Below are 27,897 nucleotides of genomic sequence, written 5' to 3'. Positions count from 1 at the left end.
ACTGAGGTGGTGATATTTTCATGTTCTGTTACCAAAAGAACAGCAATATATATTTAATTGGAATACCTTATACCCGTAGTAGTTGAATCAAGAGATAGAATGGGCCGTATATTTATAATTGATAAATGGAATTCAAAAGTCAGCAATAATAAATAGATATATGTGATGTGAAGATCATGTTCCGATTGGATACAGTAGAGTATATGTTATCCTTTAATGGTGCCGACTGATTGGATATAAAAGGACTTGATGTAGGGTAGTGCGTAGGCAAGGTGTTTTGAGTGTGGGAAGCTGCCATTTTTTGAGATGAGTGCCCAACCAAGTTCTGTCTCAGTGCTGCTGTCGGGTTAGTGTTTTCTGAGTGAATATTTGCTTGATTTGACCAATTATTAGGGGTGTTTGAATTTTTGTGTATGATATTAGTAAAATGAATTAAATGTATTTTATATTTTTGTGGATCGCTAGTGCGAGATGCTTTATTTAAAGTTATGATTGAATTTATGAGAAGCTACATTTTGTTTTGACAATAAATTAGTGAGATGGGAAAGAACCTGTTGAATAATAGGTAGTTTACTATGTCTGTGGATGATATATATTATATACAATTTTTTGTTGTTTTTGTAGATGAGTATTTCTATTCTACACACATAGAAAAACACAAACATACATATATTACATGCATTGTGATCATATTGTGAAGACATGAGAATTGTATCAGCGATAGAAACATATATAGATGTTTATATCCCCTGATGAAGCCATATGTGAAACAAGGGCCCGTTGTTGAGTATATAGGAATTTTGTAACAGAATATATGTAAAAATTTGGTAATTTTAAAATAATGATTGTATTATATTCAGGCCAGCTGTCGCAAGAAGATTCAATCAATGTCCCTAGCCATGAAGTACAATCAATGAGCAGCATGTTGGATGTTTTGAATGAATCAGAGTTTTTGTGCGTTATACATGCATTGTGATGATATTGTGAAACATGAGAATTGTAACAGCGATCGATGTTTATATCCCCTGATGATGCCATCGGTGAAACAAGAGCCCATTGTTGGGTATATAGGAATTTTGTTACAGAATATATGTAATAATTTGGTAATTTTTATATGTGTATATATATATATATATATATATATATATATATGTTTGTAGATTTTCTATGTGTGTATAATTGTATTAATTTCAATGTTTACCTACTATGGGGAGTTTTTAAGGGAACTATTTGTATATAAAAACAAATTTTAATATTGGTTTTGCAATAAATTCTTAAAGTATGCATACTGTTATTTGATATTTTGTGACAATGTGTGTAATACCTGGCTTCTTCTTTTGTATATTACCATTGTGCATAGTCTTATGCCAGCAGAGATTGAAAATGTTTAAAAATTGAAAGATTGTTAATAAAATGTGTTATTTGGTGAACATACTTAGCAGTATAAAACCATCTGTTAATTTATGCAAATTTCCCACAGAATCACTGCAAAATCTACCAATGAGCTGCTGCAGAGATCTGGGGTGTTTCACTGTTAGCAGTAGGCAGAATGGTAGTCACCTTAGCACTTGCAGTACTCAAACAAGAAAGCAATGCCTTGCTACAGTGGGAAGGATAGTCACTGTCGCAGGGATGGGCAATTCTGGTCCTTGAGGGCCACAAACTGGGCTGAGTTTTAGGATCATCTTAATTAATATGTACAAGGCAGATTTGCTGGCAGTGCATACAAATCTATCTCATGCATATTCATTGTGGATATCCTGAAAACCTGGCCTGTTTTTTGACTCTCAAGGACTGGAGTTAGCCACCTCTGCTCTAGCAACTCAGTATTCAAGGAACCACCAATTTCTAATTTAGAAAGTAGGTCGCCACCTCATCTAGTCATTCAGCAGTGCAGTATGTGGCTGGCCATCACAAATCTCGCAGTTGTCATAGATCCAGCAGATAGAATTAGGGCAAAACATTTTTTTTAGAGGAATAGATAAGAAAACAAGATTGACAACAGAACTCCTCTTCTCCTGGAACTCTAATCCTTTACATCAGGGGGTGCTCAAAACAGTCCGTGAGGGTCCATCAGCCAATCAGGTTTTCAGAATATCTCTGATGATTAATATGCATGTGATTTATTTGCATGTACTACCTCCTATATATGCAAATATTTCTGAAGCATAGTCAGGGATATTTTGAAAACCTGACTGGGTGGGGGTGGGGGTGGGGGAGGGGGGAGGAGTGCAAGGACCAATTTGAGGACCCCCCTGCTTTAAACTGAGAAGGATTATGGTGATGACAGCTTGAGATATCAGACCCAGCAATCAAATAGAGCTGGTGGGGCTCTATGGAATAATGCCAGGGAAATATTGATGCTGTTTGCCTCTGAAACCCTTTTCCCCCTGCTAAAATCAAGCAGTGTAGCCTACTTCAGCATGTATTTCTTTATGCACTTTAATCTTGTTTCTTAAAACCAAATTTTGCTTTCTTTGATGACCACTCCCCCTGTCATGGGTACATTCTCAATTGAGCCAAATAACCAAATATCAGAAGATACCAAAAAAAAAAAAAAGATAATTATGACATTTGCTGCAAAGAAAAACACTCAAATCAACTTGGTGACTAGTTGGAGGAGATTCCCTCATGTGCTTTAATTCTTGTACACCATTGCATTCTGCAAATTAGAAGCAGGCCATACAGAATATCCTATGAAGAGTGAATATTCTCGATGTAGCAGGTCTGAATTGTGATCAAAGGTGAGCTCCACTCTCCAGTGTTACATTCCCATCTAAGGAAATTGATACATGCTTCCATTACCAGGGTTTGAGAACTACAAAATAAACATTTCCATTTTGCCTGGTTAGAAGCACTTCACATGTCTATGTATTGATTGTGGTTGTTTGTCATCAATAAAACTACAATTTGAAAAAAAAATGTCCATTTTGAAACATCACATCAGTCAAAAGCATCAATTATGTTACAGTTTCTCTTTATAAGCATTTTGGGTTTTTTATTTCCTCAAATATTTAATCAATTTTAATATACTTTTTAAGATTTTCAAATGGAACTTAATTCCTGAAAATTAAAAAGGAAAATGATCAAAACAATTCAGAATGACAAATTATGCTTCTTGTCATTTGTATGTAGTTGCTTTATAGAAAACTGATAAAAACTAATGGGAGATGCTTGAATTTAGCCTGTTCAGTTCACTGAATGATTCATGAGACATAGGTTTGCCATTGTAAGCCTCAAAGTTTAGTTCCCTATAACAGGGGTAGTTAAACTACAGCCCACAGGCCAAATCCGGCCTGAAAGGCTTTTTCCAGCCTTCCTTCTACTCAGTTTGCCCCATTATCTCTGGCTCGCCAGTGCCTTGCAATGATGTCATCACCAATGGCCTGATATTGTGGGCCTTTGTTGATGATGTCACCCTGGGTATTGGTGGCCAGTGGTGATGTCCCCTTCAGAGGCGTAGCAGCATAGAGAGAACAAGCGGCCCCAAGCAGTATGACCAGCGGGGCAGGAAGAGGGGGAGCATCGTGGCCCCACTGGAATCGGTGTGTGCTAATGGGAGGTGGCCAAAAACAGGGAGAGAGGCTCGTATGGCCAACAGTGGATCCCATCTAGGGTTGCCAACTTTTCCACCAAGCAGAACCAGACACTTTGGGGGGGGGGGGGGTTTGACTGCAGCCTCCCCCTCCTCTTCTTCCCTTTTAAATCAGCCTTAATAGTTTCCTAGGCAGATGCTGCTTGCCTGTCTGTGAGGCTCAGCTGCGACTCTCCTCGTCCTGTCTCTCCCCACAGCTTTTGAGCTGACATGCCGCTTCACTTTGACCTCATCTTAAGTCCCACGTGATGCAGCCCCCATCTCTCCAAATTATGTTTGGAGGGTGAGAGTGTACAGAAACACCACTCCCCCCCCCCCTCACCTTGTTCTGTTTGTATCATTTTATTCAAGTGAAAATCAATAACATTGTTGAAACAAAGATAATTAGCTATGTCGCGCCTGCTGCTTCACGCTGTCCTCATGCCCCGACCATTTAAGTGAGTCCCGCACAGACCACAGAACGGCTGGCATGGCCAAACTGTAAAGTTAGTCCAATACCATTACTGTTTAGCTGTGCTTTGGCCGGCGCAGAAGAAGAGCGTGAAGAAGCAGGTGTGACATAGCTAATTCTTTGGATTGGAGAGATGGGGCTGCACTGCCTGGGACTCAGATGAGGTCAAAGTGAAGCGGCACGTCAACTCCACAGCGGTGGGAGACGAGGGAGGAAGAGGAGAGTCAAACCCAAGCCCTGAAGACTGGCAGGTTTTTGGAGCGCTACCAGGTTGCCATCGCTGATTGGTCCCTGGCCTTGTCTAACAGGGTTTTACAGTGTCCGGTTACCCTTGTAACCGGACACTGTACAACAGGCTGGAAAAACCAGGCTGTTGAGTCCAAAAATGGGCAGTTGTTCATTCTAACCCCATCCCACTAGTGGCTGAAGAAGTAAGAGGCCACACATAAGGACAACCGGGAGTAAAGAATTGAGCCTGTCTCATCTTCTGTGACAGCCCTGCAGTATTAAAAACACAAGGGTAGCAAGTTCACTATGCTTATCTCGCGATGCATGAGCTCAGCATGGAGGAAGTGCTAGTTCCGCAAATTTTTAAATATTGCAGGGCCTGCAGAGAGGAGCAGCAGCAGAGAGGGCTTCTGTAGCAACGATCGATCAGCTCCTCCCCAATACGCATGGGGTGGCAGTGACAGTGGCATCTGCAGCAGAGGAGTGAGACAGGCTCCAAGGTTGCTGGTAAAAGAAAGAAGGAAGCCTGCCTGGGTTGGGTGTGAATGAATGGGAGCCTGCCTGGGGGTCTGTGTGTGTGTGAGAATGAATGGGAGCTTGCCTGGGGACGATATGTGTGAGGGAGCCAATGAGAGCGAGTGCATGTGTGTGTGTGTGTGTACGTGAGGGAGCCAGTTACAGTTTGTGCATGTGTGTGTTATATGGGTGGGTAAGAGAACACATTGTGTGTATGGATGAGAGAGAGCATGTAAATATGATTGGGTGAGAGAGAACATATGTGTGCATGGGTGAGAAAGAACATATGTGTATGTGGGTGAGGGACAGCATATGTGGTGTGCAACAACCCCCCTTCCTCTCTGCTTGCTAATTCATGACAATCTCAGGGCATCTGGAAATCAAGAGTTCCCAGGTATGGAGTATGGGAAATTTTTAAAAATATCTACTAGTTTTAATTCTTATTAATTATTGGATATTATTTGATGTGTCTCTTTTGAAATAGTTTATGGTGTCTGGAACATTTTGATATGAGTGTTTAACTATTTGATGTTATTCTATTTGTTAACTCTTTGGAATTATTCTTTTTATCGGGATGGTTGCTGCTTTGGGGTACACTTGCCATGTAACCATCCCCTCTTTCTCCCACTCACAGAGTTCTAAGGGGGACAAGCCCCCTCCCCTGGCTCAGATAAGCACCAGTAATGTGACCCTGTTTAAAAAAAGGTTTTCCCCACTCCTGCCCTATAGATATCTCAGAAATTAAGCACCAGTAGTGGCTCGAGATAGGAAAAATGATGGATGGTAGAAAGACTTTCAATATATTTCATGTGGTGACAACAGAATAGCATTACTATATAAAGTTCAGAAATATAATTAGACCATAGATGCCATTCAAGAGTAACTAACCCTCTGTTCACAGACGGTCTTTGAAAAAGCTTTATTTGACAACCACCAGACAACCCCAGCCAGAAGATCTACTGGTAGTCGTGCATGATAGCTCATGAAAAAAAATCTTAGGCTCTATTCTGAACTTCACATCTCAGTCCTATGGTAGGCAGGAATCAGAGTCTGTGGGCTCCCTGTGATGTGTGCTGCGATGCCTGCCTGTAACAGAATGTGGGGTAGCAACAGAAACAAGGCAATACTGTACAACAGTACAGTACCTTTCAGAGATTACAGGATAACTGCTGCTTGCTTCATCATCTTTTCCAGTAACTCCATAGTCATAGTCAGAAACTACAGCAGTTGATAGATTTATTAGGAGTCCATTCGGCCATCATTCTACATGCTAATCATATGTAATATTAGACTTTCTTCCTACTCCTTTTTGGCTTCGAGCTCAGTCAGAACCAGCCTCTGTCAAGCTACAGTGCCATAAGCCAAAATACACAACTACTTGGAAGAACTCTCTCTTATTTTTATCTACCCCCCCCCCCCCTCCCCTCAGTCCAGTATCTACAGCAAACATCCTTGCTCAAAGAATACAAACCACAGCTATCACAGGAACTCAGCTAACATGGACCCTAAATTTGGCCTTGAAGTGTCACCATTGTGCAGTGGCCGATACTCCTCCGGGGGCTGTGAATGTGGCCACCACATCTCCAATCCTGGCAAGGCTGGGGAGCAGGGACTAGACCTGCGAATTGAGCGCTAAGCCACCAAGTTGGCCTCTATTAGTGGACTTTTGATGCAAAGTTAACTATGTCAGGATAATACAACTCAAAACTCTACCAAAGAAGATTTGGTTGAGGAATAGAAAGGGAAAGGTGCTGAATGCAAGGGTAAGATAGTTCCTTGTTTGCCCATCTTGTGTAAAACGCTGTAATAATAATTCTGAAATACTTTGTTTTCTTAAGCATAAATTTAATACTATACATCTTTTTAGTAGAAACTCAAGTTTAGCTATTTTTCATGTACAATATTAAACATTTATCATTTTGATCTTTTCGCCAGTAATTTTGTAAAAAAAAATTTATAATCACTTTACATAAAAATTTGCCTTATCCAACAAATCTTATATTACCTTACAATGTATTCCTGGAATCGAAATATCAAAATAAAATCACTTTAAAAATGTCTTCTAAATGTTTATTTACACACCATGGGGCTTATTCATCAATGTGCAGTAAAACTGGAGTGTTAATGCAGTATTTACAAAATAATTATATGCAAAACCTGTCAGCATGCACTAACTAATTTGTATGTTAATGCAGATGTCATGTTAATACCAAAAATGTAACTACACTTTAATGGGTGTAGTTACATTTTTGTATTAACATTTTCACTATTTAACACACATCCAACATACCCATATTAATGAAGGAGATAATTTGCATCTCATTACCAGATTATGGTAAGACTTTGTAGGAATATTAATGCCAGTGCATTCATGTCGATCTAGCTCATGCTAATGCATGCATCAGCACTAACACACTTTATTAAACAGATTCCCCCGTGTTTGGGATTTCATCTCTGCAAGCAAGCCACATACTATCCTGATCTTGGAGGTAAAGACTGATTTGCTTAGATCGCCATCTGATCTGTAGTGTGCTAATTTATTTATTTATTTATTTTCAGCAAACTGAAGTCACGCTGGTAGCCGTAACCAATTAATCTCCTGACTCCACCGCGCTGATCTAAAAATATTGCAACAGTGATACCTTTAGGATGCAGAAAAATGAATGATAGTAGGCTTGTAATGTTACATTCAGATGGAACATTTTAGAATGACAACGTCTGTAAATTACACTTCATTCTGTCCAAGTACCCATGAGCATAAAGAAAAATAATCTGGTTTTCCCACATCATATGGTGCTTTTGCATATTAATCATGAGCTAGAATCTTTTTTGTTAGTTTGTGAAGTGATTTTAGTGTAAAGTTACTTCTATGAATTAAAAATCGCAAATGCACTCCGTTCCGCTTTTATGTTTTAGGTGCTGCTCCATCTTTAAGATAGAAACGTCTTCTCCCTTTCCTGAACTTTGCAAGGCACATCAGAAAGATCCTTGGCCCGCATCTAAACTTTGGCAGATATTACTACCCAGACCCTTGGAAACCAAACCTCTGAGGAACATGAAAGAGGTTTTTTGTTTTTTTTGCTAGTAATACTGCTTATGGGCTGCTGTTCAGTGCTGGAGTGTTACATATGTTCTCGTCCCAATCCTAAATAAAAAAAAAAAATAATAATAAAGCCTCTCATTTCCACGCTTCCTTGGATAAGTGCTCTGATTTCCCCTCCTCTTGCACAGGTACTGATGCTGCATTTGGGTGGCATGGCCCAGGGTGCTGGCAGTCTTGGGTTTCTTCCTGAACCACAGTTCCCAGGCTCCTCTCACATTTTGCTGCATCGCTCTGCGCTTCCTCCTCTGCTGCGCAGGCTTGATGAGCATCGCTGCACTTTGCATTTTGCTGCTGAGTATTTGCTACAAAGCTATCGCAGCGGCTCTGGTTTTGCTCCTGCACGGGACTTCCCACATTTCCAGACGTTCCAGAAGCGACAGGTGCCTCTTGGGAGTTTTGACTGACATAGACAACAATGATATCTCCCTTAAAATTCATTACTTGTCCACTTGAAATAAATGTAGAGTTACTGTTTCCAGTCACGTTGCCTAGAGGGAAAGAACAGGCATGATTAACGTTTACCAATGTTATTCTGCAGTTTTGTTTCACAACGTGAGGATTTCATAACAGTTTTAAATTACACAGTTAATACAGAGAGGGATTTTCATGCCCCCCCCTACGGAGCTCGTACCCACAAGACTGCAGGCTCGTTTCCAAAGAAAACCTTCTTGCAGAGTTCCCCTTTAAAACTACGGCCTGCGTGCATAGCGAGAGTACAAAAGTGCCTGTGTGGGTGCAAAATACGGGCATGAAAGGCTACGTGGAGATTTGAAATTGAAATCTCAGCCCGTGCTTTCACTCCCCTGCTCTAACTCTGCCCACCTTTGCCCTGCAGTAAAAGTACTCATGGCTTTTGTTCTGTTCAACACCTGTACCTTTATCCACATACGAGGGGTGCGACGATAAAACCACAGAAGTAAACCTTCAAGACGGAGGTAAAAATACATCTTTCTCGTGAGATGTGTTAAGTTTATGTAATGTTAATGTAATATATGGGTGTTATGCATTATTGGTTGATACTTATGTATTATGTCTATACTTATGTGATCCGCCCTGGACAAATTTTAAATTTGGAAGTTGAAGAATATAAGTATTTTTAAATAAATAAGTAAAATAAACCCATTGCCCCCACAGTAACATTAAAGCTGAAGGCAGACAAAGACCAATTGACCCATCAAGTCTGCCCAGTTAAGAGTCTTCCTTTGGGTAGATGAGTCCATGAATTCCCAATACTTCCACCGACTCCAGCTCCCCCACCTGCACCCCTCACCATGGCTTCTGCCAGACCTCTCCACCCTTTTTCTACTGCTGCCCTCTATGGGTGAATTTTCAGACAGCACCCATTGTTGCACGTCCGCAGATACTGCTGCCATACATACTGTACAGCTAATTTTCAAAGCAAATCTATTTGTGTGGGGGGGATAGTGCATACACTTTTCAAAATGTCAAGTACATGCACTATTTTTCTCCCCTGACCTAGATATACTCAAAGGGACGTCTCATTTTAACCAGAACAACAAGTTTGCTCATTACGGAAACTCGCACGCACGTTTTGCTAGGCAGAAGCATGCAATTTCTAGTCAAGCTAATTTATTTAACTAAATTGGCCAGTCTGAAACCTGCCTTCTGTACCCTTCTCAAGCATGACCAAATTGTTACCGTGCTTGTCTTCCTCACTGGCAAGCCATTTGAAGTCTGGTCTTCCTTGTCAATTCTTACAAGGCCAGTATTGAATCCAACACCCAAGCCCCGCTTCCACGCATAGCCACCAAAATTAGTGTGGCTGCTGCCCAAGACCTCCGGCCCCCCTGTGCTTACAGAGGTGTGACCACTTTGTGCAGGTCCCCCGCCACTACTTGAAAGCCCAATGAGACGGTAATACTGCTGTTAGGGTTGCCACCGCCTTGCCATGCCTTCCTGAAAGCCTGATAGAGTCAGACTGCTGCCATGCAGGTCATCCCAGTGCTTTGGGGTTGAAACCATAACATAACAACTCACCTTATTTTTTGTCTTTCTAAAATGTTGCATACTACAATACCCTGTTCACCAATCCAGATATGTTCTGCCATATTTTATTAGGAATCCAAAGAAGCATTTATACAGTTATACATTTTAGTTAATTTACTTTAAATAAGATGCCAGCCCATCAGATTATAGTGTTCATCTTGGGCACAGAGTTGGTTGCATTAATCCAAAAGAAGTCAAAATGCCTTAACTCCAACTTTAAACAGTCCTTGCCATAAGAAAGCAATGCTATTACATCTCTGGATCAGCGTTTATCCATTCGAACTTTAAACAAGTCTGCACACCTGGTGTTACCATGAACTTTTAGGTAACAGATCTGGCTGAACTCTGAAAGTCTTATGGAGGTGGCTAGAACTGTCTCAGTCGAGAGCACATTCTGTAGATTTAAGCAGCAGTGCAATCTACAAAAATATGCCTGTCATTCAGTCAGCAGAACTAGAGAGTTAAGGTAGCCCATCCGGCTAAGTTAATTTTCAGCCATAATCTAACTGGTTGGGTAGTGGCTGTAAACTCACCTAAATTTAGCTGCCTGTATCTAGCCGATCACTTTGGCCACTCTGTTCTTTTTTGAAAATTGCCACCAAAGCCTTAATGTGCACATTAAGATGTCAGCCTGTGCTTTAGTGCCTGGATGGTAAAACCATAGCATGGCATAGTGAATGCACGCAAATATCACCTCGTGCACGAAACCACTTGCTAATTCGCAACCGAGGCTCAAAAAATTAACTTTCCTCTGTTAGCTACTCTTGAAAAACAAATGGTCACGCATACAAGCTTTCTAAGGCAAATTGACTTAGTTTTGTTTTAGCTTCCGAGAAAACCAAATGGTTATTTTGACGGACATGCAGACCCCTGGGGCTACCTTCTTTTAAGACATTAGAGAACTTGGGGCATTGCCAGATTTAAGATTATGGCACCAATAGACAGAGGACCAGGGATAGGTAGGCTTTGCCCCTCCCCTCTCTAGAAATCCTACAGCAGCAGGAGTTATTCCAGTTTTTGGGCACCTTCAGAATTTTGGTGCCCCAGGAATGTGCCTAGGTTGCTTTCTCCTAAATCCTGCCCTGACTTAGGGTTTGCATGCGTGGAAATTACAGTGGATCATGGAAAGAAGGCCCCGGCCTCCACTATGCTTCGTATTTTTTTCTCCGAACTAAAAGCCAATGACTTCAGCTTAACTAACCATTAGGAGACAATTATTCCTTCGTGTTTGCCAATGAGAGGCAGTGGAATAATTACTAATAAGATAATTAACCAAGAATAGATCTTCCTTTGAAGATTTAAAAACGTAGGATTCCTTCATTCGGTATTAAGAGAGAAACCCTGCTATGTAGACTTTGAGGTATGACTCGGATGATTTTGGCCTGCTAAGTACAAAACAGAAGTAAATTGTCTTCTTTATGAGTTTAATGCATTTTTTGTAAGCAGCCCAAGGCTCAGAGTATATCTTAGCTAAAATGCTAGAAATGATAGTGAAGTAAATTAGGTGGCTTGGTCTAATTTTATTTTTAATAAATTCACACAGTTAAATGTCTCATCAAAATGTGCGTGCACTACAGACTGCATTATAGGGACTAAGGGAAAGAGTCAGCAGTTAGAGAGGAATTTTGTTAATTTTTGTAGTGTTAGTGTAGTTTGTGTAGCCCCTGCACCATGCCAGCCCTAGACACAAGGGCTTCAGGGAGGCTTCATGTCCCCTCCCTATTCTATATAATAAACAGTTTCTATATTATTTTCTTGGTCCAGCTTGCTCAGAGGCTTATGTATTTTAGACAAGGAAAGTTTCTCAAGCTCCTCCACCATAAGAACCCAAAGATCCCAAAGCAAAGGACTTCTAAAGATACCTACAACACAGAGTACACATCTAACACAAATACAAGACCGAATGTTCTCAACAGCGGGCCCCAAGCTGTGGAACTCTCTTCCAGAGTCATTACATCTGATAACAGAAAGAAAATGTTTCAAGCGTGAATTGAAAATATGGCTATTTAGAAAAGATATGATTTAACATAAAATACCAATATACCGATAACTTCACTGTCAGTACCAGAGATAACATTAGCAGAGTGAGCAATTAGGACTGAACGATGTAAGGTGTAATGTCAGTAGAATCAGAATTTGTATTTGATGTTGTGTTGCTCTAGAAAATGTAGAAATGTGAACTAGATTATTTATTTGCTGTTATATTGATCTAAAATAGGTATGAATATTAACTAAAATATATATTTACTATTGTGCTGACCTTGAGTATGAAAGCTGAGCCAGTATGTGAATGTTGACCAAGAATAAGTATGCTGATTTTGCAAACCGTTCTGATCTTCTTTTGGAACGACGGTATATTAAACCCCCAAATAAATAAATAAATATTGGGAATTACCCCAATATTGACTAGGTAAGTGAATCATCAGGACAATCTACAGAGATAAAGTTCCTGGATGGAATAAATGACAGTTTTTTGGAGCAATTGGTTCAGGAATCAATGAGAGAGGGAGCAGTTTAGATCTAATCCTCAGTGGAGTGCAGGATTTGGTGAGAGAGGTAACGATGGTGGGGCATCTTGGCAATAGTGATCATAATATGATCAAGTTTGAATTAATGACTGGAAGGGGGTCAGTAAGTAAATCCATGGCTGTAGCACTGAACTTTCAAAAGGGAAACTTTGAAAAAATGAGATAAAAAGTAAAAAAAAAAAAAAAAAAAAAAAAAATTTGAAAGTTGCAGCTACAAAGGTAAAAAGTGTGCAACAGGTGTGGACATTGTTAAAAAAAACAACAACAAAACATCCTAGAAACACAGCCCATATGTATTCCTTGCATTAAGAAAGGTAGAATGAAGGTCAAACAATTGCCAGCATGTCTAAAAATTCAGGTAAGAGAGACTATTTTAGCCAAAAGATCTTCATTCAAAAATTGGAAGGATCCATTAGAAGAAAATAGGATTCAGCATAAGCATTGGCAAGTTAAATGTAAGACATTGATAAGACAGGCTAAGAGAGAATTTGAAAAGAAATTGGCCGTAGAGGCAAAACTTCACAATTAAAAACCTTTTAAAAAATATCCGAAGCAGAAAGCCTGCAAGGGAGTCAGTTGGACCGTTAGACGATTGAGGAGTTAAAGGGACACTTAGGGAAGATAAGGTCATCATGGAAAGATTAAACGATTTCTTTGCTTCGGTGTTTACTGAAGAGGATGTTGGGGAGATACCCGTTCCGGAGACAGTTTTCAAAGGTGATGATTCAGATGAACTGAAGCAAATCACAGTGAACCTGAAACGTGTGGTAGGCCAGATTGACAAACTGAAGAGTAGTAAATCACCTGGACCAGATGGCATATACCCTAGGGTTCTGAAAGAACTAAAAAATGAAATTTCAGATCTATGTCAATTAATTTGTAACCTCTCAATTAAAATCATCCTTTGTACCTGAAGATTGGAAAATGGCCAATGTAACCCTGATATTTGAAGAGGGCTACGGGGTTGATCCGGGAAACTATAGACCAGTGAGCCTTCAGTGCTGGGAAAAATCATAGAAACTGTTATAAAGAATAAAATCACAAAACATTTAGATGGACAAGGTTTAATGGAACACAGCCAGCAACTATTTACTCAAGGGAAGTCTTGCCTCACAAATCTATATTTTTTTTTTTGAAGGGGTAAATAAACATGTGGACAAAGGTGAACAGGTAGATGTGGTATATTTGAATTTTCAGAAGGTGTTCGACAAAGTCCTGCATGAGAGGCTTCTAAGACAACTAAAAAGTCATGGGATAGGAAATGTCCTTTTGTGGATTGCAAGCTGGCTAAAAGACAGGAAACAGAGAGTAGGATTTAATGGTCTGTTTTCACAGTGGAAAAAGGTAAACAGTGGAGTGCCTCAGGGATCTGTACTTGGACCAGTGCTTTTTAATCTACCATATAAATGGGCTTGGACCGACGTGCCGCAAATGCGCAGTAGAGAGCAGCTCTACTGCACATGCACGAGAGCACGTCGGTCAGAGGAGAGCCCAGCAAACGGCTGTCTTGAAAACGGCGAGGAGGAGCAGCGGCGGCAGCAGCAGCACAGGTCTCCGGGGGGGGGTCTCTCTCTCGCACGTGGGGAGAAGCGGCGGCATAGTCACAGAAATGGGAGGTCGCCGGGAGTTTCTCTCTCTCGCGCGCGCCTCATCACAGAGCGTCGGGCGGGCCAGCAACGAGCCCTGTGGAGAGGCACGCGCGAGAGAGAGACCTCCCATGGAGCAGTGGCAGTATCTAAGTGTCAGGCGGGCCAGAGAGAAGAAGAGGGAGTGGAGGAGGGCTGAGGGAGAGGGAAGGGGTTGAGGAGTTGGGAGGGGAAGGAAAGGGAAGATGAGAAGGGATGGAAGGAAGAGGATGTAAGTGGGAAGGGTAAAGTGGAATAGAGAAAAAGAGGGAATGGAGGAGGGCTGAGGGAGATGGGAGAAGGGGAAGGAAAAGGGAAGAGGATATGACTGAACATGTGGGAAGGGTAAGAAGTTCTGGAGAAGAGAAAAAAGAGTGGAGGAGGGCTGGAGGAGGGAAGGGGTTGTAGATGAGGTGAGAGAGGATGGAAGGAAAAGGGAAGTTGTGGAGAACAGAGCGGCTCTAACCGTGCCGGTCTGACCGATGGAATCTCGCCCGTTTTAACAGGCTTAACGGCTAGTATATTTATAAATGATCTGAAAAGGAGTACGAGTGAGGTGATTAAATTTTCGGATACACAAAATAATGCAGAGTAGTTAAATCTCAAGTGGATTGTGATAAATTGCAGGAGGACCTTGCAAGACTGGAAGATTGGGCTTCCAAATGGCAGTGAAATTCAACATGGACAAGTGCAAGGTGTTGCATATAGGGAAAAATAATCCTTGCTGTAGCTACACAATGTTAGGCTCTATCTTAGGAGTTACTACCCAGGAAAGAGATCTAGGCATCATAGTGGATAATACATTGAAATCATCGGCTCAGTGTGCTGCAGCAGTCAAAAAAGCAAACAATGTTAGGAATTATTAGGAAGGGAATGGCAAATAAAATGATTGATGTCATAATGCCTCGGTATCGCTCCATGGTGAGACCACACCTTGAAAACTGTGTGCAATTCTGATCACCACATCTGAAAGAGGATAGTTGCACTGGAGAAAGTGCAGAGAAGGGCAACCAAACTAAGTGGCATGGAATGGCTGTCTTATGAGGTAAGGTAAGTTAGGACTGTTCAGTTTGGAGAAGAGACGACTGAGCGAGGATACGATAGAGGTCTACAAAATCATGAAAGGACTTGAAAGATTTTACTCTCTCATAACACTGGGGAACAATTTTTAACATAATTACTATTGAGTTTGATTTTTCAACTGTTTTAGACTTAAATAGGCATGCTGATTTCAAAACTGCAGTTAGTTTTCTTCTATCACGTCAATTTTTTTCTCTACAGCCTCTGTTAGGCCTGGATTTATCAAAATGCACTAAATATCGCATGCGATAGGAAAAGGGGTGTATTTTAGGGTAATAGGCTGTTTATTGCAAAGTGCGCTATCCAAACATTCTACATGAGCCACTTGTTGACAGAACATTATATTCCCACCTCTGCACATGAAACTGGGTCTCATGAAGCAATTTGTTAAAGCTTTGTCAAATGAAGGAGACTGTTTCAAGTATCTCATTTTGGCAATTCCTAGCCTGCCGTTTGAAAAGATAAAGGCTGGTGTGTTTGACGGTCCTCAGATTCGGCAGCTCATTAAAGATGAACATTTCATCAGGACAAATGTCAGAACTCCAAAAGAATGCTTAGTTGTCATTCAAAAACCTTGTCAAGGACTTTCTTGGAAATACACAAGCACAGAATTACACCAAAATTGTCCAGAAACTCTTGGAGAGCTTCAAAATGATTCGTTGCAACATGAGAATCAAGGTGCATTTTCTACATAGCCCTCTTGCTGACTTCCCAAAAAACCTTGGTGCAGTCTGTGATGAGCAAGGTGAACGATTCCACCAAGATTTGAAGGTCGTGGAGGCACGGTATCAGGGTAGATGGGACATATGATGGCTGACTACTGTTGCAGCATCAGGCGAGATTGTCCACAGATTGAACACTGCCGGAAAAGCTATAAGCGTAAATTTTTACTTTAATATGTATGTTTGGAAGCAGAACTTTACTACTTGTACACAATTTGACTTACAGTAACAATATATAGTCTTTGTATGAATAAACTAACTAAATAAACAGTATATTCAGGTAATTTTTTCTTTTATTTCCTTTGTATGTACATTTTGTATGATTTTGGGGACAAAGGGAGGGTATCCTGTACCTTAAAAAGTTGACATGATAGAGAAAAACTGGGGTCATTTTTGGATTCAGATGTCAAAAGTTAGTCAAAAACAAGTGTCAGATATAACAACGAAAATTGTGTTCCCCAGTGTAATAGAAGGACTAGGGGGACACTCCATGAAGTTAGCAAATAGCTCATTCAAAACAAATCAAAGGGACTGATGCAATAAATTCACATAGAAAGCGGGTGCTGAACAGTCAGCGCCCACTCTCTTAATGCACCCCAGGTGCCCCCAAGGGAGGTGCCATGCAATATTTAAATTAGGGGGTCATGTTAGCAAGGAGGCGTTAGATGACAGTTAAATGTGCGTCCGAGACTTTTTTTTTTTTTTGCATCGGGAGTGAATGCCTAATAGCCTCATTCACATGCATTTGCATGTGATGAGCGCTATTAGATTGACTCCGCGTTGGCCACGCGTTGAATATGCGCTAATCTCCTTTATTGCATGAGGGGATTGATTAGCACCTATTCTACCCATGTCCAACTGCATCAGCCCCAAAGAAAATTCTCTCTCACTCAGCACATAGTTAAGTCTGGAATTCATTGCCAGAGGATGTGGTTACAGCAGTTAGTGTAGCTGAGTTTAAAAATGATTTAGATAAGTTCTTAGAGGAAAAATCCATAAACTGCTATTAATTAATAAGCAATAGTAGCTTGGGATCTATCTAATGTTTGGGTACTTGCCAGGTACTTGTGGCCTGGTTTGGCCTCTGTTGGAAACAGGATGCTGGGCTTGGTGGACCCTTGGTCTGACCCAGCATGGCAATTCTTATGTTATGTTCTCTCGCTCCATTGTTTATTCTTAAATTCATTTTTGAATACACATTAACTAGGGACTCAATTAAGCTCATTTATATTTTGTTCTATAATCAAATGGAAGATGTTGCCTTCTAGTAAGAGGAGCCTGAAATCAACAAGAACTAAAGAGAAAGAAGACTTGCAATCATCCTAGAGAGAAGGAGAGAGAGGGGAAAAAAGGAGTTTTATGGACCCACAACAGGGCCGAGTAACATCTACTGGAGGAGAGGAGCTGCAGGTATCATCCTGATAATGAAAAGGAGAGGAGAAGTGCAGGTGAAGACACAGCATGGAGGAGGTAGAAGATAAATGACTGTGTATCATGAATTCCAACTTTGACACTTCCCCTACATTGGGAGAGAAACAATCAGCTTGCCCTATACCCATGGGAGGGAAGAGGTCATCAACTAAAGATTATATCAATTGCCTTTACCATCTTGAACTTAAACAAGACTTTAAAGAAATCACACATTTATTTACAAAGCACTTGGAGCAACGAGAAGTGAATCAATCAGCTGTAGAGAACTTTATTCGTTATCTTACAACCTATCAGGAAAAGTATTCTTGGAAACAACCAAAGCCTTCATCATGTTTCCTTGTTTAATGACTCGAGCATTTATCTGTGTATTTACCATCACTGCAGTATACAAGAACTTTAAATTGGGAATTAAGAGTAGCAATCTGAAGGGCCTTGAAAGATCTTTCCCCCACTCAGTGAACCCTGCAGTAATCTAATTTGGTCTTATTGCTATGATTATTATTTGTATTTATTTTGACTGATTTTGTATGTCTCTTGTAACCCTAGAATGGTAGATGGGCAGGCTATACATTTATAAATAAAGTCTTTAACCACTCGAGAGTGGCCTCTGGAACTACTATCCGGGTACAACCATCACAGAGGTTACATTGTATTTACAAGAGACATACAAAATTCACTAGCTCTGATCGTGCTTCCCAACCTCTGGGAAAACCTTTGGCTGTGCTGGCCCATTTCAGTTGTACATTTGAGAGGAAGAGGTATTTGTGTAAACCTACCCTATTAATGCATCACTGGCAAATATTGCTCATTTAAAATATCCTTCCTTCCTTATCCTAGCCCCTGCGATAACGGGAACTGCCAGTATGTAGGCACAGTTGTGTAAGGGTGGTCAGGGGGTCACGTGTGCTATCGCCATAAAATGTACCATCTACTCTGGACCACACTTAGGCACCGATTACACGTGATAGAAAGCCTCCGACTGGCCAGAGACAGGTTACATGAGAAAAGTTTGGCTGCTGCAGAAGGAAAGCAGTTTTGTGAGCTTCAGAGTTTTCCTCTAGTGCGATGCTACTGAAACCTCACAGAATCCTGAAAATACAGAAGAAAACCCTAACAGGTTGATTTATGACTCAAGGCGCATTCTGCTTTTCTTCCTTCCTATAAAGCAGATTATAACATGGCTAGCTAACCCTCACTTCACTTTTATTTGCAAAACATTTCTGCCATATGTGCAAAATGAGCAAAATCTTTTACAAAATGAAGCCCTGTGGATAATTAAGTGCTTCCCACAAAAACAAATCAAAGCGGTGTTTATTGTAGCACTTGGAAGGCTTACAGATTCCTCACTGGTGCTGTTATTTCACGTTGGCTTGCTTAAAAGAAATGTGAGTTTCTAATTAACAGAAATCCCACAGCTCATGTGTTTTTTCCTCTTTCTGGAACTCCACAAGGTTAATTTATTTTGGCTCTTGTTGATGGAAAGATCTATGGCTAAAGAGGAGATGATCAAAACAGCTCCGTCTTGAAATGTCTGAGTGATATAAAAACATGTCAGGCAGTTCATTTGTATGGTGGCAGAACGGCAAACAAAGCCAAGATTATACCGTGCTCTCTCTTTCTTGAATTGATCTAGAAGTCTGACAGGACGCCTCCGTGTACGGGCATGTCATACTACCTTTAATAGATGATTCTATCACAGCATACAAGCTCTCTCTCCCAATTCCTTTCCAACAAGATAATATCCGTTTTGTCCAACTGAGATAAGATTTGTGGCCAACACAGAAATTCTTTTAATATTTTCTGGCCTTCTGATCAGCAAAAGGTACCACAGTACAACACCCAAGACAATAAGGAGCTGAGCAGGAAGCACACTTCCTTTCCACATGATCACTTTTTCTTCCTCCCCCTCCCATAACCTCAATAAGGGGCAAATTACATGAAACAGGACAGCAAAATTCAAACCAAAAGCAGCCAGGCTTACTTTCTTTTCTCTTCCTCGCCTACCCTGTCTATTCGCAGTCAGGGGGGGGGGGGGGGGGCGATATCTAACTCATGGAGCACTATGGGCGGATGAGCTAGGGCATTAGTCTGTGCCAGGAAGGGAAGGGCAAAATGGCTTGCAGAAGCAAAGCGGGCTTTTCAAAAAGGAAACGTCAATTGCCAATGATGCCCACTAATAATATGTGAATACTGAAGGAAGGCTCTACCGTACTCAAAACCAGAGGTTCTGCAGCTTGCCATGGGCGCTTAGGGGTAGATTTTTAAAGGTCTGCGCGTGCTTCCCGGCGCACACGCATGTTATAAAATCTGGGGGCCGTGCGCGCAGGTGCAGGCAGCACGCGCAAGGGGGGGGGCAGACTTCCGCAATTTTCACGTAGCGACGCATCCCGGCCTTCCCCAGTTCCCTCCTACCTAACCTCCCTTCTCCTTCTCCTTCTCCTCTCCTCCCCACCCCCTAAACCCTCTCCTACCTTTTAATTTTTAAATTTTGTTGCTTACTGCTCTGTTGGAGCAGCAACAACCTACACACACCGGCAGTCCCTTCCTCGGCACAGCAGAAAATGGCCGCTGTACCGGCCGCCTACAGTCCCCCCCTCCCCCCAGACTGCCCCCTTCCTTCGGCTCTGCATGCATGTTATAAAATTGGGTGTAGATTTGTGCGCACAAATCTACACCCACGCATTGGTATTAAAATCTGCCCCACTTTGCGGATATTCATAAAGGATCTTCTTCTCCACACAAACCCCACTTGGTCTTTAGTTATTAAAGAGGGAATAAAATATTTCAGTCTATTAGCTAATACCTTAGCATATAATTTAATATCAATGTTTAAAGAGAAATAAGGTGATAACTAGCCGGATAACAAGGATCTTTCCCATTCTTGTGAATAACTGTAATAATCGCTTCTCCCATCATGGAAGGTAAGCAAGAGCAAGTGGGCAAATGACTGAATAGTGCACAAAGATCATTCACTTTAAAAAGCCCACATCTAGACCATCTGCTCCTGGTGAATTAAAATTGGATAACTTTTTTTATAGCTCTACAAAACCTCTGTCACTGAGATAGGTTCACTCAATTTTCTAGCTGTCTGCTCAGATTTTTCGGTAGCTGAATATTTTCTTTAAAAAATCCGCACAGCAACCCATTTCCATATTAGTGCCTTGTAAAGATTGGCATAAAATTCCCTGAACACCCTACCAATTTCTCAACTATGTGTCCAAAGTTTCCCATCTCTATCATAAGAAGAAGAAATAAAATTTGAGGAACTTGGACCATGGACAAGATAAAGCAGGTAAACTCTTGGCTAATTACCATATAAATGTAATTTATGTTTGAAAAAAAAAAGTGTACGACTGGCCCTAGTATGCAAAAGGTTATTCAAAGATTGTTGAACTCTCTGATAGCAGGCTTGATCTTCCTTGGAATTGATAAGCAGCCAAATTCTTTTGAGGCCCTGCATTTCCTATCCCAATTTCAGAATATTCTGGTTCAAAACCTTTTTCTTATGGGCCACATTACCTATTATTTCTCCATAGAGAACTACTTTTGCCATCTCCCAAAAATAATAGGGGATTGGATCTATGCTCAGCATTACATTCTGCATAAAATATTCTACTTTTCCTCTAAAAACTGTGGAAAGGTATTATCTTGATAAATAAAAGGCAATCTCCTGGCAATTGTCCGAATACCTGATGGACTCAGATCTACTTCAACTATAGGGCAAAGATCTGAAATCAAAGCAGTTTCTATTTCTACCCTTTGTAATTTACCAATATGTACCCTTTGTACATATTGTATATACTTGCAAATCTTGTTTATAATAATTTAACGCTATACTCCCCTTTATATCTCCCCCCCCTCAATTACTCTCTTGTTAACATGTTATATTTGTTCGACGTTATATTTGTTCGATGTAAAGCGCCACCCCAGGCTTCTGTTTGCGTTACACTGTGAACCGATGTGATATCATTGATGAATGTCGGTATATAAAAACTTTAAATAAATAAATAAATAAAAATCTCTCTTCTGAAACCATCAGATAATCGATGCAAGTCTTAGTATTATGGGCTCTAGCTTGGTGAGTAAAATCTATGTTGATGGATTAAATGCTCGCCATGCATCTACAAGTTTTAAATTAGAACATAAGAACTCCACTTCCTTATGTTTACCCAAACCCCCTTTAACACAGCCAGGAATTCTATCCAACAATGGCTCAACAATACAATTTAAATCCCCTCAAAAAATAGTCGGATAGTTCCCTAAAGATGATATTTTAGATATTAAAGTAACAAAGGAGGAGTGAGTATAAGAATTGGGTGTATAAGCCAAGACTAGTATACTTTATAGCCTTGAAGTTCCCCCAAAATAATTATAATCCTGCCCTCAGGATCTATGACATACTAAAGCAATTTAATAAATGAGGTATTTCTATGAATTAAAATTGCCACCCCTCTACTCTTGGCAGTATCTGTAGCTGAAAAAAACTGAGCAACCCAGTGCCTCCTCAGCTTCTGATGTTCTTTTTTCAGACATATGTGTTTCCTGCAATGGACAGATGTTAGCTTTGAGACGTTTCAGATGGCTAAGAACTTTTTCACGTTTTATGGGTAGATAGATTCCATGAATGATATGTAGGATCTAAATGGTAGAATGAATACCAAATGAATAAGTAAACTGGGATTCCCTAAGAGAACCATTTGTCCCATATCAAGCATATCTATGAAGAAAAGAAATATATGCAAAATGCAGTTTGTACAACTATTAGTATACACATACACCCCACTTACATAAAATTAAATCCCCATCTTCATCATATGTCCCATATAGCAATTCACCCAATCCCCCCTCCATCAACTCCCTTCAGTTTCTCATCTCCTACTCCAACCAACAAAAGCTTGAATAGCTCAGAAACTTCTGAGTAGAGGACCATAATGACATGTACAGGTGCCGTCCCTCCTAATTAAACCAAACTTAATATGACAATGCAAAGAAAATCAGCAAAGCTTCACTTGCTGTAAGAAAGAAGAAAAAACATCTCAACTGTAAACAATCTGAACGACCACAGATTGGATTAGAAAGCAGTGAAAAATGGGGACAATTTGCTTCTTACTGTACAGGGGAGCACACATTAAGAATCTTTGCCATATAATTTAATTTAAAAACTCTTCTATACCGTCGTTAAGTTAGATAACCATCACAACGGTTTACAGAAAGGCACGATAATGAAAATTATGAGTGGTATAGATTACAAATTAATCATGTGCCATCATAGTACAATTTTATACAATAAATTGTGTGTGTAGTTTAGGTCTGTTTGTTAGGAACATATTAGGCATTTGTAGGTTAAGAATAACAGCCTCTAGCTTGGTGCGTCCTTATGAATCAATTGATTTTCTCCTTCTCTTTATTTTTGTAGAAAGCTAGTTTAAAGAGCCAAGTTTTCAGATTATTTTTGAATATAATAGGCAAACCCCCCCCCCCCCCCCAAAAAAAAACCAAAACAAACCCCAATACAAACCCATGTCAGTTAAGTCAAAAGTATATAGACTGAGTGCCCTACCTCATACCATTGCCTTGGTCAAAAATTAAAAGATTGATAAGTAAAGTAACCATAGAGCAAACAGAGCTAGTCCAACCAATGACCCAAAAATACAATATAAACCATCGTCAAGCATAATAAGCAGATGACACTAAAAGGACAAATGCGCTATCCTGAAAAGCTCTGGAGAGGAAAAAGAAAAATTATCTGCATCACAGTTGATTGTCTGCAACACAAACCCAGGCATCCAAAATGGCCCCTAGGACATGGCCTGAAGTAAAAACATAGAAGAGCAAGCACTTCTTCCAGAGTCCGAAGACGAGTCAGGCAGGGCTGCTACATGTCACGTGGTATCCAATGCAGACTCTAAGAGCTTCATCTTGCTAGCATTCCAAATCCTGAAACGAGCTGGATATTGAAGCACAAAACGAATATCTTGCCTGACCAATTCTGAGCACACCTCATGGAATTCTTTACATTTAGCTACTACACTTGCTGATAAATCTTGAAAAATAAGTAGCTTTTTGTCTTGATGAGAGAGATTTCGATGCTTGTGGTAAAGCCTGTAAAATCTGAAGCTTGTGAGTGTAATTTAAAAACTTTGCCTTAACCACTCGAGATCTGGTCACATCTTTTTGTTTCACTCCCACTCGAATCATACCACCACCAACCAGCTCCGGGTGGCCACGTTCTCTGGGGAGCCATTGTTCTAATAAGTCTGGTAGCTCATGATCTTGCACGGTTCCACTGACCCCCCCCCGAGTCTCAAATTGTTCCCATGTGACCTGTTTTCCAGATCATTGATCTCACTACTGAAATCTTTAGTTTGTTTCTCTAAGGAAACCACTTTTCTCTGTAATGTAAGTGCATCAGCCTCCAACAAAGAAATTCTCTCTTCTGCTGCGGACATTGTTTCCCACCTCCAATCCTGTAGACTTAAGTTCCCCGATATTATCATTCATTGCCACAAGACTATTCTCCAACGTCGCAACTACTGCTTTGATTATGGATGTAGTCATCTGTTCATATGAAGACCTCATAGCATCATCTGCCAACTTACTTTTCTCCTTCTCTTTGCGGGCTGTGTAAGGCGATTGTAGTTGAGGGAGTCAAGGTAAAAGGGCACTAAGGGAGGACAAGGCTATAGCAGAGAGATTAAATTATTTGCTTTTTTTTTCTACTAAGAAGGATGTAAGACAGATACCAATGCCAGAAGTGATTTTTAAAGGTGATGATTCAGAAGAATCTAAACAAATCTCAGAATTTAGAAGATGTACTAGGGCAAATTGACAAACAAAATAGTAACAAATCACCTGGACCAGATGCTATACATCCCAGAATGTAGAAAAATCTGCAGACTTACTGATAGTAGCCTTATACTATCCTTTTGGAGTCAAACTAAGTCAGTAGATAAGAAAGGGTTTTTTAAGCTGCGTTTTTTAAGCAGCCTAAAACCACTTTTTTTATGCATGTGATTTTATAATAGTTGCATAGGTCATGAATTTACCATTGCTTGATTGTTGCAATTCGATTTCTGTTGGGTTGTCTGCCTATACCCTGAAAGTGCTACAGATATTTCAAAATGCTGCAGCATGAGCGATTCCAGGAAAGAAATTGAGGGAGCATATTATGCTAGTGTTGAATGACTTGCATTCGCTGCTGGTTGAGTCATGAGTGAAATGTAAGGTTGTTACTATTAGTTTAAGTTTTTACAATCAGATTCTCTTCTTTGGGTGAACGCTATGTTGAAAATGTATAATCCTGCACGCTCCTTCCGATCGTGACAATGAGGTCTGCTAGACGTCCATCAGTGCAGCAGGTGTGCCTGGCAGAGTCCAGAGAATGGATTTTTTTCATTGTGGCCCCAATGCTGTAGAACTCATTGCCTGAATGTCTTCTAACAACTTGTGCTAAGACATTGAAAGCAATGTTGAAAACTTTATTCTAGTTAGCCTCGTCTCTGGACCAATGTTTTTATTTATTCCAGTTGATTTTATTTCATTTTGTATGTGATTTATCTGTTCTATTTTATGTATGTAAATATTTTATGAACATATTGAGGTAGATCTTCAAAAAATACGCCGGCGCGAACAAAAGTACACCAGATTTTATAAGATATGCGCGTATCTTATAAAATCCGGGGTCGGCGCGCACAAGGCTGCGCAAAAAATCGGCAGCCTGCGCGCGCCGAGCCGTGCAGCCTGCCTCCGTTCCCTCCGAGGCCGCTCCGATTTCGGAGGGAACTTTCCTTCCGCGTCCCCCCACCTTCCCCTCCCTTCCCCTATCTACCCCACCCCCCAGCCCTACCTAAATCCCCCCCCTACCTGTGTTGGGCAAGTTACACCTGCTTGAAGCAGGCGTAACTTGCGCACGCTGCCCCGGCATCCTCTGGCACAGGCCGCAGTGCCGGGGGACTCGGGACCGCCCTCCTGGCCCGCCCCCGAATCATCACCACACCCACATACCCACCCCTGCCCTGCCCCCTCCCGCCCCTTTTAGGAAGCCCCGGGACTTACGCGCGTCCCGGGGCTTTGCGCGCGCTGGCGGCCTATGCAAAATAGGCGGGAGGATTTACGCGCGTAGGGGTTTTAAAATCTACCCCTTAATTTGTATGTCACCTTGGGCTTCGGTATTGGCAACTACATCTTTAATAAACAAACATATCGGTTGAAAATTATCAGCTGCCACCCAAGTTTTTCTTTGCTTACCTTCAAGCGCGATACTACCTGCAGGCCTTTCCCTGGCGGCCAGAGGAGTTTTTAAGAGAATCCGCTTTTGCTAAAACTCTGTTTGAATTTGCGTACTCACACAATTCTATCAAAGGCTGGAGTGGCTTGATTAAAAGCGTGTTGCCTACCTCGCACCTTGATCTTCTGGCCACCTATTGAACACCTTTTTGTGCAAAGGACATACCTGTTACCTTCATAACTTCTTGCTTTTCCTCTCTCCATAAACGGCTGAAAGACAGTGGTTTGCGAGACTTACACTTTCGGATTATCCATCATGCAATCTGTGACGATGTGCGACATTTTCATATGGGCCAGTTCCCTTCTTCCTTATGCATCAAATGCTCCAAAGTTGAAGGCACTATGGTACATCAGTTAATTCTCTGTCCGCCCTTAGAGACTTTCTGGACTCAGATACTGGCTTGTGTCACTAAATGCCTTCAGATCCCTCTCCAAATGTCTGCTGCCCTCCTTCTGGCTGGATCACAGGTGAAGTCTGAAAAGTGCACCGGGGCCCAGGATCGCTTTGGCCAGATTGCGGTTTTGTTAGCATGCTATACTATACTTGCTGATTGGACAGATCCATTAGCTAAGCCGCCACTTGCGGCCTAGCATCACCATATGATAGACATGGCACTGCTGGAGCGGATGGATTATACAAAATCACCTAAGACAATGGACCAGAAATATGCAGATTGCTGGGCTCATTACTACTCTCTTCTTTCCCCAGATTTTCAAGGTCATTTGCTTACTGCAGGCTACCGCGTCAATTGGTATTCCACTGCTTCCTCTGCAACTAAACCCTTAGTGGGACTATAATGCATTTTTTCTCTGTTTCTTTTCCGTCGAGGTTCATATTTCTGTAGATGGGACTTGGGACTTCTGGGCAGGGTTTTTTTTTGGGGGGGGAGGGGCTGTGTTTGTTGGTAGGTGTGCAGTGTGACTGGTATGCATGGTCGAATGAGAGTGGGCTCAGCTTGGGGTGTTCAGATTGAATATAGGGGTGAAACAAGTTGTTTAAAATGAAGATTTGCGATACACTGTATTGATTGTTATCGTGATGGTATCGTTTTTGTATACCTCTGTGATTGTGGAATTGCACGTCTTCACAATAAAAATGATTTTGCAAAAAAAATAAACAAGCATATCATTAAAATCAGCTACAGTACCTAAAGTCCAGAGGGTGACCAACATAATGAGAGGTTTTTTGTTTTGTTTTTTTTAAAGGTTCCAGTGATGATCTGGGAAACTACAGGCCAGTGAACCTGGCATCAGTGCTGGGAAAAATGGTTGAAACTATTGTAAAGATCAAAATTTACCGAACAAATAGATAGACATAGATTAATGGGACAAAGCCAACATGGATTTAGCCAAGGGAAGTCGTGCCTCACCAATTTGCTACATTTTTTTGAAGGCATGAATAAATGTGGATAAAGGTGAGCCAGTAGATGCTGAGGTAGATCTTAAAGAAGTACGTGCGTGCGTACTTTTGTTCGCGCAACCGGCGCAAACAAAAGTACGCCGGATTGTGTAAGATATACGCGTATCTTATAAAATCCGGGGTCGGCATGCGCAAGGCTGCGCAAAATCGGCAGCCTGCGCACGCCAAGCCGCACAGCCTGCCTCCGTTCCCTCCGAGGCCGCTCCGAAATTGGAGCAGCCTCGGAGAGAACTTTCCTTCTGCGTTCCCCCACCTTCCCCTCTCTAACCCACCCCCCAGCCCTAACTAAATCCATCCCCTACCTTTTTTGTGCAAGTTACGCCTGCTTGAAGCAGGCGTAACTTGCGCGTGTCGCCTCGCCATCTCCCAGCACAGGCCGCAGTGCCGGGGAACTCGGGACCGCCCTCCCGGCCCACCCCTGAACCCGTCTCGGCCCGCCCCCTGACATGCCCCCGGACACACACCCCGACTTCCGACACGCCCCCTCCCGCCCCTTTTACGAAGCCCCGGGACTTACGCTCGTCCCGGGGCTTTGCGCTCGCCGGCAGCCTAAGCAAAATAGGCACGCGAGTGCCCTGCACCCGTAAATCCGACAGGATTTACGTGCGCAGGGCTTTTAAAATCTACCCCTTAGTGTATCTGGATTTTCAGAAAGCATTTGACAAAATCCCTCATGAGAGAAAATTAAAAAATCAAGGGATACAAGGCAGTGTTCTACTGTGGACTGAAAACTGGTTAAAAGATAGAAAATCTAAATGATCAATTTTCTTAATAGAAAAAGGTGAATAGTGGAGTGCCCCAGGGCACTGTACTGGGGCTGCTGGTTTTTGGGGAGTTTTAAAAACATATTTATAAATGACTTAGAGATGGGAACAATAAGTGAGGAGATAACATTTGCTAATGAT

The 27,897-nt window shown here is 41.4% G+C and overlaps 1 protein-coding gene across 3 annotated transcripts in view; it reads right to left on the bottom strand.

Annotated features, from left to right (window-relative positions):
- Positions 1 to 6,264: 6,264 nt before the first annotated feature.
- TNFRSF11A (TNF receptor superfamily member 11a) overlaps positions 6,265 to 27,897 on the bottom strand; it is a 114,374-nt gene continuing 92,741 nt past the window's right edge. For 2 of the 3 annotated variants that reach the window (XM_029590494.1, XM_029590497.1), the window contains exon 10: positions 6,266 to 8,381. In XM_029590494.1, coding sequence (XP_029446354.1) covers positions 7,969 to 8,381 — 413 coding nt within the window. In that variant the 3' untranslated portion in view covers positions 6,266 to 7,968. Of the gene's footprint in view, positions 8,382 to 27,897 lie in introns of all 3 variants that reach the window. The other variant, XM_029590496.1, reaches the window with a different exon arrangement.

Source organism: Rhinatrema bivittatum, chromosome 2 (assembly GCF_901001135.1).
Source record: "Rhinatrema bivittatum chromosome 2, aRhiBiv1.1, whole genome shotgun sequence".
NCBI lineage: Eukaryota > Metazoa > Chordata > Amphibia > Gymnophiona > Rhinatrematidae > Rhinatrema > Rhinatrema bivittatum.
The sequence above is the reverse complement of the archived record's forward strand: the minus strand, read 5'-3'. Positions and strand labels throughout refer to the sequence as shown.